The sequence below is a fragment of the Cetorhinus maximus genome, chromosome 7, assembly GCF_964194155.1.
Source record: "Cetorhinus maximus chromosome 7, sCetMax3.hap1.1, whole genome shotgun sequence".
Taxonomy (NCBI): Eukaryota; Metazoa; Chordata; class Chondrichthyes; order Lamniformes; family Cetorhinidae; genus Cetorhinus; species Cetorhinus maximus.
In genome coordinates, this window is record NC_135885.1 from 146,039,376 (window position 1) to 146,055,808 (window position 16,433).

Sequence of the window (16,433 nt, forward strand, 5' to 3'; positions counted from 1 at the left end):
TCAGGACAGACACGGGGTCAGGACATGGGATCAGGACAGACACGGGGTCAGGACACGGGGTCAGGACAGACACGGGATCAGGACAGACACGGGATCAGGACAGACACGGGATCAGGACAGACACGGGGTCAGGACAGACACCGGATCAGGACAGACACCGGATCAGGGCTGTGCTACTGGATAGGTAACGCTGTGGGTAAGAAGAGGAACATTCAGAGCGACAGAAGGGAGAATACAGAATATCCTCAACCTCAAAAAGAGATCAGAACAAGATCAGGGAGATTGGTTAAGACACCTCAGAGACTAACCCTGTGAAGCCTGAGACTGGGAGGCAGATGAATGAGGATGTATATAGTTGGGGTAAAGACTTGGGGGCAGATGTAAAGGGTTAACATCAAGAGCACCTGCTGCCGATGGAATATTAATGTCAGATCACATGACTGAGCAGTAAGTGAGATCTTGGAGAGAGAGAAACTCTAACCTCTTGCAGAGATCCAAATGTGTAAATGCTGCTGTAAATAAACAGTTCCGGTTAAAGGGACTACGGACCCGAGCAGCATACTGTACAGAGATCAGACAAAAAACCCTGTTTAAAACCCTACCCACATAACAAAACAGCGAGCACTGCGTTGCTGGATAGGGCTGCGCTGCGGGTAAGGACTGAGCTGCGTGTAAGGACTGCGCTGCCACACCGGGCTGCATTGCAGGTAGGGACTGCGCTGCTGGATCAGGCTGCTTTGCGGGTATGGACTGCAGTGCGGGTAACGACTGCACTGAGGGTAAGGACTGCACTGTTGGATAGGACTGCGCTGTCTGTAAGGGCTGCGCTGTGGGTAAGGACTGTGCTGCTGGATAGGGCTGCATTGCGTATAAGGACTGTGCTGCTGGATAGGGCTGCATTGCGGATAAGGACTGTGCTGCTGGATAGGGCTGCGCTGTGGATAAGGACTGTGCTGTGGGTAAGGACTGCGCTGTGGGTAAGGACTGCGCTGTGGGTAAGGACTGCGCTGTGGCGAAGAACTGGGCTGTGGGTAAGGACTGCGCTGTGGGTAAGGACTGCGCTGTGGGTGAGGACTGCGCTGTGGGTAAGGACTGCGCTGTGGGTAAGGACAGCCCTGCGGGCAAGGACTGCGCTGCGGATAAGGACTGCGCTGCGGGTAAGGACTGCACTGCGGGTAAGGACTGCGCTGCGGGTATGGACTGCGCTGCGCGTAAGGACTGCGCTGCGGGTATGGACTGCGCTGCGGGTATGGACTGCGCTGCGGGTAAGGACTGCGCTGCGGGTATGGACTGCGCTGCGGGTAAGGACTGCGCTGCGGGTAGGGGCTGCGCTGCGGGTAGGGACTGCGCTGCGGGTAAGGACTGCACTGCGGGTAAGGGCTGCGCTGCGGATAAGGACTGCGCTACGGGTAATGACTGCGCTGTGGGGTAGAACTGGGCTGTGGGCAAGGACTACGCTCCTGGATAGGGCTGCACTGTGGGTAAGGACTGTGCTGTGGGTAAGGACTGCGCTGCGGGCAAGAACTGCGCTGTGGGTAAGGACTGCGCTGCTGGATAGGGCTGTGATGCGGGTATGGACTGTGCTGCGGGCAAGGACTGCGCTGTGGGTAAGGACTGCGCTGCTGGATAGGGCTGCGCTGTGGGTAAGGACTGCGCTGCGGGTAAGGACTGCGCTGCGGGTAAGGACTGCGCTGCGGGTAAGGACTGTGCTGCTGGATAGGACTGCGCTGCAGATAAGGTCTGCGCTGCGGGATAGGACTGCGCTGTGGGTAAGGACTGCGCTGTGGGTAAGGACTGCTCTGCAGGTAAGGACTGCGCTGTGGGTAAGGACTGCGCTGTGGGTAAGGACTGCGCTATGGGTAAGTACTGCGCTGCTGGATAGGGCTGCGCTGCGGGTAAGGACTGTGCTGAGGGCAAGGACTGCACTGTGGGGAAGAACTGCGCTGTGGGTAAGGACTGCTCTGCAGGTAAGGACTGTGCTGTGGGTAAGGACTGCGCTGTGGGTAAGGACTGCGCTGCTGGATAGGGCTGCGCTGTGGTTAAGGACTGCGCTGTAGGTAAGGACTGCGCTGTGGGTAAGGACTGCGCTGTGGGTAAGGACTGCGCTGTGGGTAAGGACTGCGCTATGGGTAAGTACTGCGCTGTGGGTAAGGACTGCGCTGTGGGTAAGGACTGCGCTGTGGGTAAGTACTGCGCTGCTGGATAGGGCTGCGCTGTGGGTAAGGACTGTGCTGAGGGCAAGGACTGCGCTGTGGGTAAGGACTGCGCTATGGGTAAGTACTGCGCTGCTGGATAGGGCTGCGCTGTGGGTAAGGACTGCGCTGTGGGTAAGGACTGTGCTGAGGGCAAGGACTGCGCTATGGGTAAGGACTGCGCTATGGGTAAGTACTGCGCTGCTCGATAGGGCTGCGCTGTGGGTAAGGACTGCGCTGCGGGTAAGGACTGCGCTGTGGGTAAGGACTGCGCTGCTGGATAGGGCTGCGCTGCAGATAAGGACTGTACTGCGGGATAGGACTGTGCTGTGGGTAAGGACTGCGCTGCTGGATAGGACTGCGCTGTGGGTAAGGACTGCGCTGCGGGTAAGGACTGAGCTGCTGGATAGGGCTGCACTGTGGGTAAGGACTGTGCTGAGGGCAAGGACTGCGCTATGGGTAAGGACTGCGCTATGGGTAAGTACTGCGCTGCTGGATAGGGCTGCGCTGTGGGTAAGGACTGCGCTGCGGGTAAGGACTGCGCTGTGGGTAAGGACTGCGCTGCTGGATAGGGCTGCACTGCAGATAAGGACTGCGCTGCGGGATAGGACTGCGCTGTGGGTAAGGACTGCGCTGCTGGATAGGACTGCGCTGTGGGTAAGGACTGCGCTGCGGGTAAGGACTGAGCTGCTGGATAGGGCTGCACTGTGGGTAAGGACTGCGCTGTAGGTAAGGACTGCGCTGCTGGATAGGGCTGCGCTACAGGTAAGGACTGCACTGCGGGTAAGGACTGCACTGCGGGTAAGGACTGCGCTACAGGTAAGGACTGCGCTGCGGGTAGGGACTGCGCTACAGGTAAGGACTGCGCTGCAGGTAAGAACTGCGCTGCAGGTAAGGACTGCGCTGCAGGTAAGGACTGCGCTGTGGGTAAGGACTGCGCTGCGGGATAGGACTGCGCTGCAGGTAAGGACTGCGCTGTGGGTAAGGACTGCGCTGCAGGTAAGGACTGCACTGCGGGTAAGGACTGCGCTGCGGGTAAGGACTGCGCTGCGGGATAGGACTGCGCTGCAGGTAAGGACTGCGCTGTGGGTAAGGACTGCGCTGCAGGTAAGGACTGCACTGCGGGTAAGGACTGCGCTGCAGGTAAGGACTGCGCTGTGGGTAAGGATTGGGCTGAGGGTAAGTATTGCGCTGCTGGCTGGGACTGCGCTGCTGCCTCACTCCTGCTAACAGGGAGATGACCATCGGTTCCATTGCAGTACACGGCTTGTCCAGATTTTGTGTGGTGGGACAGGAGTAGACCATTCGGACCCTCAAGCTTGCTCCCCCATTCAATAAGATCATGGTTAATCTGCCCCAACTCCTCTTTCGTGTCAGTTCCTCACAGCCCTCACCTCCCCAGTATTTCAAAAATCTATCTACCTGCTCTTTAAATACTTTCAGTGATCTAGCCTCCACAACTCTCCGGGGTAGAGAATTCCAGTCATTCACCACACTCTGAGGGAAGAAATTCTTACACCAGTTAAGGCCTCAGTCACCAGGAAATCATGAAACCCACAGATCGAGCCCACTGACCACTGACCCCTGACCCCGAACTCCTGACACACTGAGCTCTGCACCTCAAATCCCCTTTAATGGGACCCCACTAGAGCTATAATCAACTCCTCCAGTGTGCTGAAGAGTATCTGGGAACTAACTCCACTGTCATTCACCATCACTCTCTTCCCTGCTGGTTATCTGCCCTCTCTCTCTCTCTTATCTCCCTTGTGTAGGTGATCATGGACAATGTGCCTGCCTTGCGGGGGACACTGCTCCTGCTGGGCCACCTGGTTCTGTCGGGGTCCCGGGCTATCCCGGCACGTACGGGGTGACTGGTCAGCTGGGAGATGAAGGAGCGCCAGGACCATTCGGAACACCGGGGATCACAGTAAGTATTCCAGCTTGGACCTTATCCACTGTGGGGGTAACATTGTGTGATTCAGTAATTTAATTGGGGTTCCCCTTAATATCAATCTCCGCTTTTAATCTGCAGCCCACACTTGCACTGAAATTTCACGTATTTACCATCTGACCGTCACAGAGCAGAGTAGACGACTTGGGAAAGACAATTAAAGTTGTTTCTTGAAGAAATATGCATTTATATAGTGCCTACAAAGTGCATTGAACAGTGACCACTGCTGTAACGTCAGGGACATGATGACCAGAGGGTGCACAGCAAGCTCCCACTCAGACAGTGTTTTTGTGCTGTTGGCTGGGGAGAATACACCGACTCTGCTTCAAAATAGTGGCCCTGGGATCATTCGCAGGTGGATGCAAATGTTTCATTTAATGTTTAATCTTTCAGGTCTAATCCAAACAATGCTATCACTTTCAGTACTGACCCTCTGACAGTGCAGCACTCCCTCAGTACTGACCCTCTGACAGTGCAGCACTCCCTCAGTACTGACCCTCTGACAGTGCAGCACTCCCTCAGTACTGACCCTCTGACAGTGCAGCACTCCCTCAGTACTGACCCTCTGACAGTGCAGCACTCCCTCAGTACTGACCCTCTGACAGTGCAGCACTCCCTCAGTACTGACCCTCTGACAGTGCAGCACTCCCTCAGTACTGACCCTCTGACAGTGTAGCGCTCCCTCAGTACTGACCCTCTGACAGTGCAGCACTCCCTCAGTACTGACCCTCTGACAGTGCAGCACTCCCTCAGTACTGACCCTCTGACAGTGCAGCACTCCCTCAGTACTGACCCTCTGACAGTGCAGCACTCTCTCAGTACTGACCCTCCGACAGTGCAGCGCTCCCTCAGTACTGACCCTCCGACAGTGCAGCACTCCCTCAGTACTGACCCTCCGACAGTGCAGCACTCCCTCAGTACTGACCCTCCGACAGTGCAGCACTCCCTCAGTACTGACCCTCTGGCAGTGCCACACTCCCTCAGTACTGACCCTCTGACAGTGCAGCACTCCCTCAGTACTGCACTGGAATGTCTACCTGGCGTTTGTGCTCGAGTCTCTAATGTGAGATTTGAACCCATGACCCTATTGCTTCTGCGGTAATAGTGCTGCCAACAGAACGACTCCTACCCAATGGCTATAAAAATGCAGGCTTTTGTTGTTAACCCGAGATGCACCTTGAAACATCAGCTGTGTCACAGATTTAAATCTGATGTATAAGTTTGTCAGTATACAGTTAATATCCATCACTGAAGAGATATGACCTATTGATGACCTATTGATGAGCTATTGATAACCTATTGATGTTAATGTGACCCTCACAGGGAGCGGCTGGTGCTGCTGGAGTTCGAGGTCTGAAGGGAGTGAAAGGCGACTCTGTGTTCATCCCCACATTAACCACTAAAGGTAGAGAAACGAGAGCAGCCAACGAGGCTCCTGATTGACAAACATCAACTTAGTGACACTGTCAAAAACTGATTGTGTGGTAAACTGAGAGGGGAGGAGTGGAGAATGTGAAAGGGAGGAGAAGACAGTGTGATGCTGGGAGGAGAGGGTGGCGGAGGGAGGAGAAGGTGGCGGAGGGAGGGGAGGGTGGCGGAGGGAGGGGAGGGTGGCGGAGGGAGGTGAGGGTGGCGGAGGGAGGGGAGGGTGGCGGAGGGAGGGGAGGGTGGCGGAGGGAGGGGAGGGTGGCGGAGGGAGGTGAGGGTGGCGGAGGGAGGGGAGGGTGGCGGAGGGAGGGGAGGGTGGCGGAGGGAGGGGAGGGTGGCGGAGGGAGGGGAGGGTGGCGGAGGGAGGGGAGGGTGGCGGAGGGAGGGGAGGGTGGCGGAGGGAAGGGAGGGTGGCGGAGGGAAGGGAGGGTGGCGGAGGGAGAGGAGGGTGGCGGAGGGAGGGGAGGGTGGCGGAGGGAGGGGAGGGTGGCGGAGGGAGGGGAGGGTGGCGGAGGGAGGGGAGGGTGGCGGAGGGAGGGGAGGGTGGCGGAGGGAGGGGAGGGTGGCGGAGGGAAGGGAGGGTGGCGGAGGGAGGAGAGGGTGATGGAGGGAGGAGAAGGTGGCGGAGGGAGGCGGAGGGAGGTGAGGGTGGCAGAAGGAGGAGAGGGTGATGGAGGGAGGGGAGGGTGGCGGAGGGAGGGGAGGGTGGCGGAGGGAGGGGAGGGTGACGGAGGGATGAGAGGGTGGCGGAGGGAGGGGAGGGTGGTGGAGGGAGGAGAGGGTGGTGGAGGGAGGAGAGGGTGATGGAGGGAGGGGAGCGTGGTGGAGGGAGGAGAGGGTGGTGGAGGGAGGAGAGGGTGATGGAGGGAGGGGAGCGTGGTGGAGGGAGGAGAGGGTGGTGGAGGGAGGAGAGGGTGGTGGAGGGAGGAGAGGGTGATGGAGGGAGGGGAGCGTGGTGGAGGGAGGAGAGGGTGGCAGAGGGAGGAGAGGATGGAAGGAGGGAGGAGAGGGTGATGGAGGGAGGAGAGGGTGATAGAGGGAGGAGAGGGTGATGGAGGGTGGGGAGGGTGGCGGAGGGAGGAGAGGATGGAAGGAGGGAGGAGAGGATGATGAAGGGAGGAGAGGGTGATGGAGGGAGGAGAGGGTGATGGAGGGTGGGGAGGGTGATGGAGGGAGGGGAGCGTGGTGGAGGGAGGAGAGGTTGGTGGAGGGAGGAGAGGGTGATGGAGGGAGGAGAGGGTGATGGAGGGAGGGGAGCGTGGTGGAGGGAGGAGAGGGTGGTGGAGGGAGGAGAGGGTGATGGAGGGAGGGGAGCGTGGTGGAGGGAGGAGAGGGTGGTGGAGGGAGGAGAGGGTGATGGAGGGAGGGGAGGGTGGCGGAGGGAGGAGAGGGTGATGGAGGGAGGGGAGGGTGGAGGAGGGAGTGGAGGGTGGCAGAGGGAGGGGAGGGTGGCGGAGGGCGGAGAGGGTGGACGGAGGGAGAGGAGGGTGGTGGAGGGAGGAGAGGGTGGTGGAGGGAGGAGAGGGTGATGGAGGGAGGGGAGGGTGGAGGTGGGAGTGGAGGGTGGCGGAGGGAGGAGAGGGTGGCAGAGGGCGGAGAGGGTGGACGGAGGGAGGGGAGGGTGGCGGAGGGAGGGGAGGGAGGACGGAGGGAGGAGAGGGTAATGGAGGGAGGAGAAGGTGGCGGAGGGAGGCGGAGGGAGGGGAGGGTGGCGGAGGGAGTGGAGGGTGGCGGAGGGAGGCGGAGGGTGGCGGAGGGAGGAGAGGGTGGAAGGAGGGAGGGGAGGGAGGACGGAGGGAGAATAGCAGTGGGAGATGGAATGGGGCCATGGCAATAGAAGGTACGAAAGTGAGGAGAGGGATTAGCTGAAGGGGAATTCTGAGCTGTGTTGAGGAACCTATTTAAAATGGAGCAGTATATCAGATCCTTTCTTCTAAACCCCATGACCAGCCCGGTGACCGGCCTCAGGTGAAACAGGAACTCAGTGTGTGTGTCATGGGGCAGAGATTCAGAGCAGCTGAGAGTCCACCTGGTGTAGAGTCACTGTCTCCGAGGCCCACGTGCCACATCCTCTCCATCCCCTGCCAACTCTGTAATGTGCTGATCCAACACTAACCCGATATCATACAGCCCAGCTGGCCAATGTGATGCCAGGATCCCAGATTTGGGCAATGAGTGTTCAGGGTTAGTTACTCAAGGAAAAGCAAGAGTGAAGCAGTAAGATGGGCCCATAGTCGTGTTAGTTAAAGAGCCGGGACAGCCTGTTTGTAGCTAAGTTCCTCTTGTGTGTGGGTTCTCTGGAGTGTCTTTAGCAATGTTTCACTGGGTTCCTGTATTTGGCAGGGAACTTTGCTGCATCATCATCGGAAGGGGTGGAGGGTTTGGTGATCTGTCCACACAAGGGTTGCAATGGGACAGCAGCAGCTGTACCTCTGGATAACACGGGGATGAAACAGAGGCTGCAGGGAGGGCAGGAGCTGCATGATGCCCTCTGCCAAGTTGCAGCCAGTCTCCTCCGTGCTCCTTGACAGAGACAGGAGACTGTCGGGCCAGCAACTGCACCCAGCGTGTCTGGCTATAGCCCAGCACAGATCTCCCATATGCTGCTCCATTGAGGTCCTTATCTGGAGCAGAACCCGTCTGCCACCCACCCCTCCGGTGAGCTGGCACATGAACCATCCTTTACCCCTGGCCTGGCTGCAGCACACTCATGCCCAGAGACTCCTCATGTGCTGGTCCGAACTCCAAACTAGCCCCCAGGGTGAGGGCAGTGTCCGTGTCTGAGCTGGTGGCTGTGAGAATCAGACCAAGAGGAGACAGGGTCTCCTCATCAATGTTGTGCTGTTCTTCCCCCTCCTCTTCCTGGGGGCTCTTGTGGTTGGGCAGGTGGTAGTTCCTGGGTGTCTGAAAGCAGGACCTCAGAAGGGGAAGGTTACTGTGAGGGAACTGGGGTGGGGAAGAAAGCAGGAGGATCATGGTCACACCATCAGCTCCTTGCTCAGCTTTCCAAATAGCAGGATGAAGATGAGCTGGGAGTTGAGAAGGGGCAAAAGACAGGAATGCACCATGATCCTTAATGCTCCCAGAAGGAGAGTGTTAGGGTGAGGGAAGAGGGTTGGGGAGGAGAGTAGGAGGATCAAGGTCACACCATCTTCAGTTCCCACTTGATGCTACAACTCAGGATGAGGTTGAGGAAGGAGTTGGAAAGGGGCAGACGGCTGTCACTAACCATCACCCTGCACTGCCTCTGCTGTACAGACACCAGAGGCTGCACTGTCACCAGCCCCATGAAGTGGAACCCACCCCACCCCCGGGGATCAGGGGATGGAGTCATGGAGCTCCCCTCCAGTCTGCTGCCCCTCCCTGCTGTAACAACCAAACTCCTTCTGCAGAGGAGAGGGCAGAGCACCAGTGATTGTGTGGCACTGCGCTTGGCTGATGTGCTAAGGAGATGGAGGTGTGAAAGGCAGGGAGGGTTGGGTGTGAGGGTGAGGGAGAGTATGTTAATGTTGGGTGTAAGCCCTGAGTGCCAGTGATTGCTGCCGGGTGAATGATGGGGGTATGGTGCATTGAGCAGAGGGAGAGATTGCTGGTGTGATGGACATGGGCTGTAATGTGAGGATACATTCACTGGCCTCACACAGGCGGTCAAGGTGATTGTATTTTGTCCTGCATTCCTGCCTCATCCATGGTGCCAGACTTTGGGCAATCATATTCTGGGTGACAGGCTCCCATTCCCACTTCCAGCTGTGACTGGAGGATTTCTCTCCTACCCAGGGAACCATTGCCCCCCTCCTGGATTCCAGTGAGCATAGCGTCCATTGTAATGTCACCAAATCGAGGGGTTCTTTCCCTTACCTGCAACCAATTCTTCAAACTGATTTTCTATCAGCTTTGATTTCAGGTGTATAGGCTCCCCTTAATAGGCAGAGACTCCATGAAGGCTACAGGCTGCCTGGAGCATGTAATGGCCAAGCAATGTTGTCAGGGGCTCCTGCTGAGCGTAGAGGCAGTAGGGAGCTCCGAGGGCAGCAAAGCAGTGCGGGAGTCACTCAGCCCATCAGGGAAATCATGTCGATGGGGCGGGTAGACAAAACTTGTGCTCCACTCACTCGATCTGCAGTGATACAGGCAGCTCACAAATCACAACCCCCACACCCCAAAATCAGCTGCCATCAATTCCTAGCCCCCAGTGGCACCAGGTCATCGAGCCATCATTTAAGGAATGAGGGAGGACTGACTCTCAAGTCAGACACATATGCAAATTCCAAATGAATCACAAAAAGGAAACTGTAACACGATGTGTGTTTATTTACTAAGGTTTCAAAGGCGATCAAGGAGAGCCAGGGTTAACAGGTGCCCACGGACACCCCGGTATCCCGGGACGAGATGGGAATCCAGGCAGACCAGGTTTTCCAGGAGCCCCTGTAAGTTGGTGCATTGAGGTTCTAACTCAACTCTGTAAAGCTGACAGGACCCACGATCCAAGTCATGGAGCCGATAGATATTTATATCTTAGCATGATGGAAACAGATTCAATTGCACCTTATTAAAGGGAATTAGATGAATACTTGACCAGGAGAAAAGTGCAGGGTTACAGGGAAAGAGCTGTGGGAGTGGGACCAATTGGATAGCTCTTTCAAAGAGCCAGTACAAACATAATGGGCTGAATGGCCTCCCCCTGTGTTGCATCGTTCTTTGATTCTATGAGTCTGAGTTATCCCTCTCCCACCTCAGTGGCATTCTTCACATCCCTGCTCACAGGCTTCACTTCCCTTGACGCTGCCCTTGCTATTTGATTGCTGTCCTTTGCAGCTGCAGTGTTGCTGTTGCACGTACTGCAGCTTTAGTTTTGTGTGTGTTGCAGCTGCACTGTTGCTGTTGTATGCGTTGTAGCTGGAGTGTTGTTGCTATATGTGCTACAACTACAGTGTTACTTTTGTGTGTACTGTAGCTGCAATGTCGTATGTGCCGCAACTTCACTGTTGCTGTTGTATACGCTATAGCTAGAGTATTGCTGCTGTACTTGCTACAACTACAGTGTTGCTGTTGTATGTGCTGTAGCTGCACTGTTGCTGTTGTGTGTGCGACAGCTGGAGTATTGCTGTCGTATGTGCAACAACTGCAGTGTTGCTGTTGTGTGTGTTGCAGCTGCACTGTTGCTGTTGTATGTACTGTAGCTGAACTGTTGCTGTTGTGTACGCTGCAGTGTTGCTGTTGTATGTGCTGTAGCTGCAGTGTTGCTGTTGTATGTGCTGTAGCTGCAGTATTGCTGTTGTGTATGCTGCAGTGTTGCTGTTGTATGTGCTGTAGCTGCAGTGTTGCTGTTGTATGTGCTGTAGCTGAACTGTTGCTGTTGTGTACGCTGCAGTGTTGCTATTGTATGTGCTGTAGCTGCAGTGTTGCTGTTGTGTATACTGCAGTGTTGCTGTTGTATGTGCTGTAGCTGCAGTGTTGCTGTTGTGTATGCTGTTGTGTTGCTGTTGTATGTGCTGTAGCTGCAGTGTTGCTGTTGTATGTGCTGTAGCTGAACTGTTGCTGTTGTGTACGCTGCAGTGTTGCTGTTGTATGTGCTGTAGCTGCAGTGTTGCTGTTGTGTATGCTGCAGTGTTGCTGTTATGTATGCTGCAATGTTGCTGTTGTATGTGCTGTAGCTGCACTGTTGCTGTTATGTACGCTGCAATGTTGCTGTTGTATGTGCTGTAGCTGCACTGTTGCTGTTATGTATGCTGCAGTGTTGCTGTTGTATGTGCTGTAGCTGCAGTGTTGCTGTTGTATGTGCTGTAGCTGCACTGTTGCTGTTGTGTGTGCTGCAACTACAGTGTTGCTGTTGTGTGCGCTGCAGCTGGAGGGCACCACTGGCTGGTGTGGTCAATACTGAGTCAGTGTCAGGGCATAGATCAATGTTATTAATTATCTCAGGGCCGATAATGTCCCTCCAATTGAGCATCCCCCGGTTTCCATCACTCCACCAGGGACAGCCATGACTACAGCTGCCTGGGCCCTAAGCTCTGGAATTCCCTCCCTAAACCTCTCCCCCTTTAAGATGCTCCTTAAAACCGACCTCATTGGCCAGGGTCTCGGATGTTTGTCCTAATTTCTCCTCAGTGTCATGTTTTGTTTGATAATTGCTCCTGTGAAGTGCCTGGGGACATTTTACTCTGTTAAAGGTGCTATATAAATATCAGTTGTTATTGGTAAGACGCTGTAATGGTAGATTTCTGGTCAATTGTCTGAACACATGGTATGACCAATATTTCAGGGTGATGCTGCGGGAGGTTACCCTGGCGATGTTGGCAGCCGAGGTATCCCAGGAGCTAAAGGATACAGTGGGAGGCCGGGCCTGCCAGGGGTGGGCATCCGAGGCCCAAAAGGCAGACCTGGGCTTCCTGGTGACTTAGGATCTGATGGTGTGCCAGGAATTCCGGGACTTCCAGGCCTGCCTGGGACTCCAGGTAAGTGTTGCATCTTCCAAGTCTTAGCTAAGAGACAGTTTGTGGAGTCAAGAAACCTTCCTTTAAGTAGGAGGCACCTCACAGTGGTGAATGGACTGTTTATGGTAAAGCAGGGGGTGGGGAACCTGTTTCTTATCACAGGCCATTCACACAGACAAAGTCAGTCGCAGGCCACACACATTAAAAACCAACTTAATTTAGATTTGTTAGAGAGAATACAGAGACATTCGACTCACCCGCTGTTTTAATGCGATGGCTGAATTTGGATGTTATATTGTTAAATATTATTAGGGTAATTTAGCCGACATTTTTATCCAAAACAAGTTTGTAATGATGATGATAAATGTTATTTTGAAGGTGCGACTGTCATGGGTCTATATTTTTAGAAACCTTGCTGTGGGCCGGATGTAATTGAGCAGATTAGGCCGGATCTGGCCCAATGGGCAGTAGGTTCCCCACTCCCTGCGCTAAAGGCTCCAGTGGCCACGGTGCTGCCCTGAAAGGAACTACCCTGGCTTTCTTCACGGACATTTCCTCTTATTACCTCTCTTCCCTTAGTACTAGGCAGTAACTCTCGTTCATTTGGCTGTCCCAGACTCCTGGTATGAGTCACTGATGTATGGCAGGAGTGGTTCTGTGATTGGAGATCCCAGACTATCTCGGGCGAGGACATCATAATACGTTGACTAGTTTTAATGATGGAAATGTCACAGTGCTCAGCCTGCAAAGTCCGAAGATGTGCCTTCTCCCAAAGGCTGGTGTTAAGCACCAGGCTGCAGAATCAGCCCTGGACCCCACAACATTCTCCAGATTAATGGGTGAGCCCTGGAGAGCTGGTGATCTCTGACTGCCCCAAGAGCGGTGAAACCTAACTCCATAAAGTGAGACTGAAGTCAAGTCAATTCACCTGAAGGATATCAGTCAATCCGCCTGGCCTCTGATCACACTGCACCAGATTCATTGAATTCGATTTCACAACTTGCAAATTAGTTTATTAAAATATCCTTTGGACGGAACAGAAGATGGTGAATAGACTATAAAACTTTTAAAGAACATCTCAGAACTTCCTCCACAAAAATCTCAGACAAGTGAATGGTTTTATCTTTAATCGGTATTTTTATCCACCCGTTGCCTCCCATTCAGCATAATCATCTCTCTTTGTTTCTGTTTGAATGGTAGGTGACTGCATTGACGAACAGGAAATCCTGCCAATAGACAAAGATGACCCAAAATTCCAATCAGGTACAGGCTGGATTTTCTTAGCCAGCTCCAGTTAACTATCTCCTGTGTGCTTGCTTTCCCTGATGCTGAGGTTGATTGCTATAGCGCTGAGGGAGATTCGGAGAATAAGAACGAAAGATGGGTTCCATTAGTTACTGAATCGGTAACTGAGGGGCCACAGCCTGAGGATTCTCACTGGGATGTTTTCACCTGGATCTATTGGATTGGGAATGTTGAACCACAGGGAGTTATTGAGGTTGAGTCTGAAACATCCTTTAAAGGAGAATTGGATAAGTATTTAAACAGGGAGGAAATAAAAGCATACGGAGAAAGGAGAGTGAAATGGGGTTCGATTGCACAGCTTCAGTTGAAGATTGGTACAATGGACTGAGTGGCTTATATAAAGACATAATTTTGTTTAGTTACTTGGGTCTTTTCTGCAGCGCTTCCTCCTTTGTGTATCTTCCTGCAGCTTAGGGAGCTGGGCTCCAGGTGATTGTCATGACTGAGATATGTTACAACCACAGCTGAAGTTACTCGCTGAGCAAGCCAAATCCCAGAGGGAAACTCGTCTCACTCATCATAACATGTTTTTTTTGTATTTTGAAAACAAGGGAAGAACTATCGATCCCAGAAGTTTAGAATCCCAGTAATACTTCTAGGATTTATTAAGGAAAAAAAACTTAAACACACAAGATTAAAATTACACATTTGAAACAGTTTGACAAAATATCCTTCCAAAAAACCCACTTGGTCAGAACACACAATTAAACCACTTGGCAACAGCTCTGTTATAGATTTTTAACCATAAAAATCCAGTATTACCCAAGGCAAACCCATATTACTTTAGTAAATATACCACATGACTTCTCACTCTCTACCACTCTGCTGTGGGAATCTGAAGGAAGTTCAGGAACAGGCTCCTCTCTGAAAGCAAAGACTTCACTGGTTTGAAAACTGGATGGCTGCTTCAGATTTCACACCTTTTCTCAGCACATATCTGGCCTCAGGACATCTCCTCCACGCAGCCAACACAACTCAGCTTAACACCTTTCCTTAAATATTTCTAACCCTTTCATCTTAGATTACATTGTTCTAGGCATCTCTTTGAACTCAACTTTTCAAAATATAAAAAGATTTCATGTTTTCCTATTGCCTCCACTTTTGGGCCAAGTAAAATATAATAACCTTCCCTCATTTACTTATAAAACCCTTGTAATTTGTAAAAGTCCCTTAAACTCGCCGTTGAAATTTAATAGCTGAAAAGTCAAGTCCTTGCCTATCTCATAATGCAAATTTTAAAACCCAACCTAATTACTCGTACATTCAGCTTCACCATAGCCTTTCATTACAAACAAATGCATGCATCAAGCACCTTTACCTTTCATCTCTCAGTTCCCACAGACAAGCTGTCTTTACTAACTTTCCCCAGTTTAATTACCCATGGACAGATACAAATACACACACACACACACACACATACACACACACACACACACACATACACATACACACACACACACATACACACACACACACACACATACACACACACACACACACATGCACACACACCCTTCTTTATGGAATACCACCATATTCCCAAAAATATTTTTTAAAAACCATCCATCTTCACATATGAGTCTTAACTGCAACAGAAAATTCTGTTATACATCTGGACGTTAAGATACAACTTGACAAATCCATTAATTTCCAACATAGCACAGTGCTAGGACTGACAGAAAGTATAATTCCCCATCTAACAACAGTTCATTGCAATGTTGTTGTTAGGTCATGTGGAATGTCTTTTAATCATTCAGAGATTTATCAAATGGCTGATCTCAAGATGATAACTAATAAGCCGCTGGGTACAGGTCAGGAAATGAGACGCCCACAGTCAGTGATTGTCCGTCAGTTGACAGAGTTCTGCTCATAGTGAGATCGCTTCCTTGTAGGCAGATCCAGAGACAGAAAGTTTGTATATGTTCATTGTCAGATTTCATCCCAGATGCTTATTCTGCTGTGGTACCTCACTAATAATATTCTTTCTCTGAGAGGTTTCATTATAACTACAGTAGTTATACAGGATCCTTCATTATTCTAGGCATTTCCATACACTATGTAGTCACTGAATCCCCCACAAGCTACATCCTGGGGGTCACCATTGACCAGAAACTGAACTGGACTAGCCCTATAAATACTGTGGCTACAAGAGCAGGTCAGAGGCTGGGAATCCTGCAGCGAGTAACTCACCTCCTGACTCCCCAAAGCCTGTCCACCATCTACAAGGCACAAGTCAGGAGTGTGATGGAATACTCTCCACTTGCCTGGATGAGTGCAGCTCCCACAACATTCAAGAAGCTTGACACTGTCAAGGACAAAGCAGTCTGCTTGATCGGCACCACATCCACAAACATTCACTCCCTCCACCACCGATGAAAATGCCAGCTGTGTACCATCACACTCTGGCTAATTAATATCCTTTAGTGAAGGAAATCTGCCAGCCTTACTTGGTCTGGCCTACATGTGACTCTAGAGCCACAACAATATGGTTGAGTCTTAACTGCCCTCTGCAATGATCTAGCAAACCACTCAGTTCAAGGGCAATCAGGGATGGGCAACAAATGCTGGCCTTGCCAGCAATGCCCACATCCCATGAAGGAATAAAAAAATCTACAAGGTGCACTGCAAGAACTCACCAAGGCTCCTTAGACAACACCTTCCAAACCCACGACCTCTACCACCTAGAAGGACAAGGGCAGCAGATAGATGGGAACACCACCACCTGGAAGTTCCCCTCCAAGTCACTCACCATCCTGACTTGGAAATATATCGGCCGTTCCTTCACTGTCGCTGGGTCAAAATCCTGGAACTCCCTTCTAACAGCACTGTGGGTGTACCTACACCACATGAACTGCAGCGGTTCAAGAAGGCAGCTCACCACCACCTTCTCAAGGGCAATAAATACTGGCCCAGCCAGTGATGCCCACATTCAGTCGGTATGGCTTTTTTAAAAATATGCATTTCAATGTAATTCACTGTAACAGGGTTTTGATCTTTGGGGTTTTGTGTTGAATTTGTGGAGATTCAGTTTGGTTATTTTGTTAACCTTCACAGCGATTCCTTGTCAAACCCCAGGACCTACAGGAGAGAGGGGACCACCAGGCCAGCCTGGACAGAAGGGTA

The 16,433-nt window shown here is 52.5% G+C and overlaps 1 protein-coding gene across 1 annotated transcript in view; it reads left to right on the forward strand.

Annotated features, from left to right (window-relative positions):
- The window catches only part of LOC144683063 (uncharacterized), a 184,582-nt gene that overhangs the window by 126,209 nt on the left and 41,940 nt on the right, over positions 1-16,433 (forward strand). The window contains exons 21-26 of the mRNA XM_078546077.1: positions 3,965-4,119; positions 5,467-5,548; positions 9,892-9,998; positions 11,834-12,026; positions 13,206-13,268; positions 16,365-16,430. Coding sequence (XP_078402203.1) covers positions 3,965-4,119; positions 5,467-5,548; positions 9,892-9,998; positions 11,834-12,026; positions 13,206-13,268; positions 16,365-16,430 — 666 coding nt within the window. The remainder of the gene's footprint in view (positions 1-3,964; positions 4,120-5,466; positions 5,549-9,891; positions 9,999-11,833; positions 12,027-13,205; positions 13,269-16,364; positions 16,431-16,433) is intronic.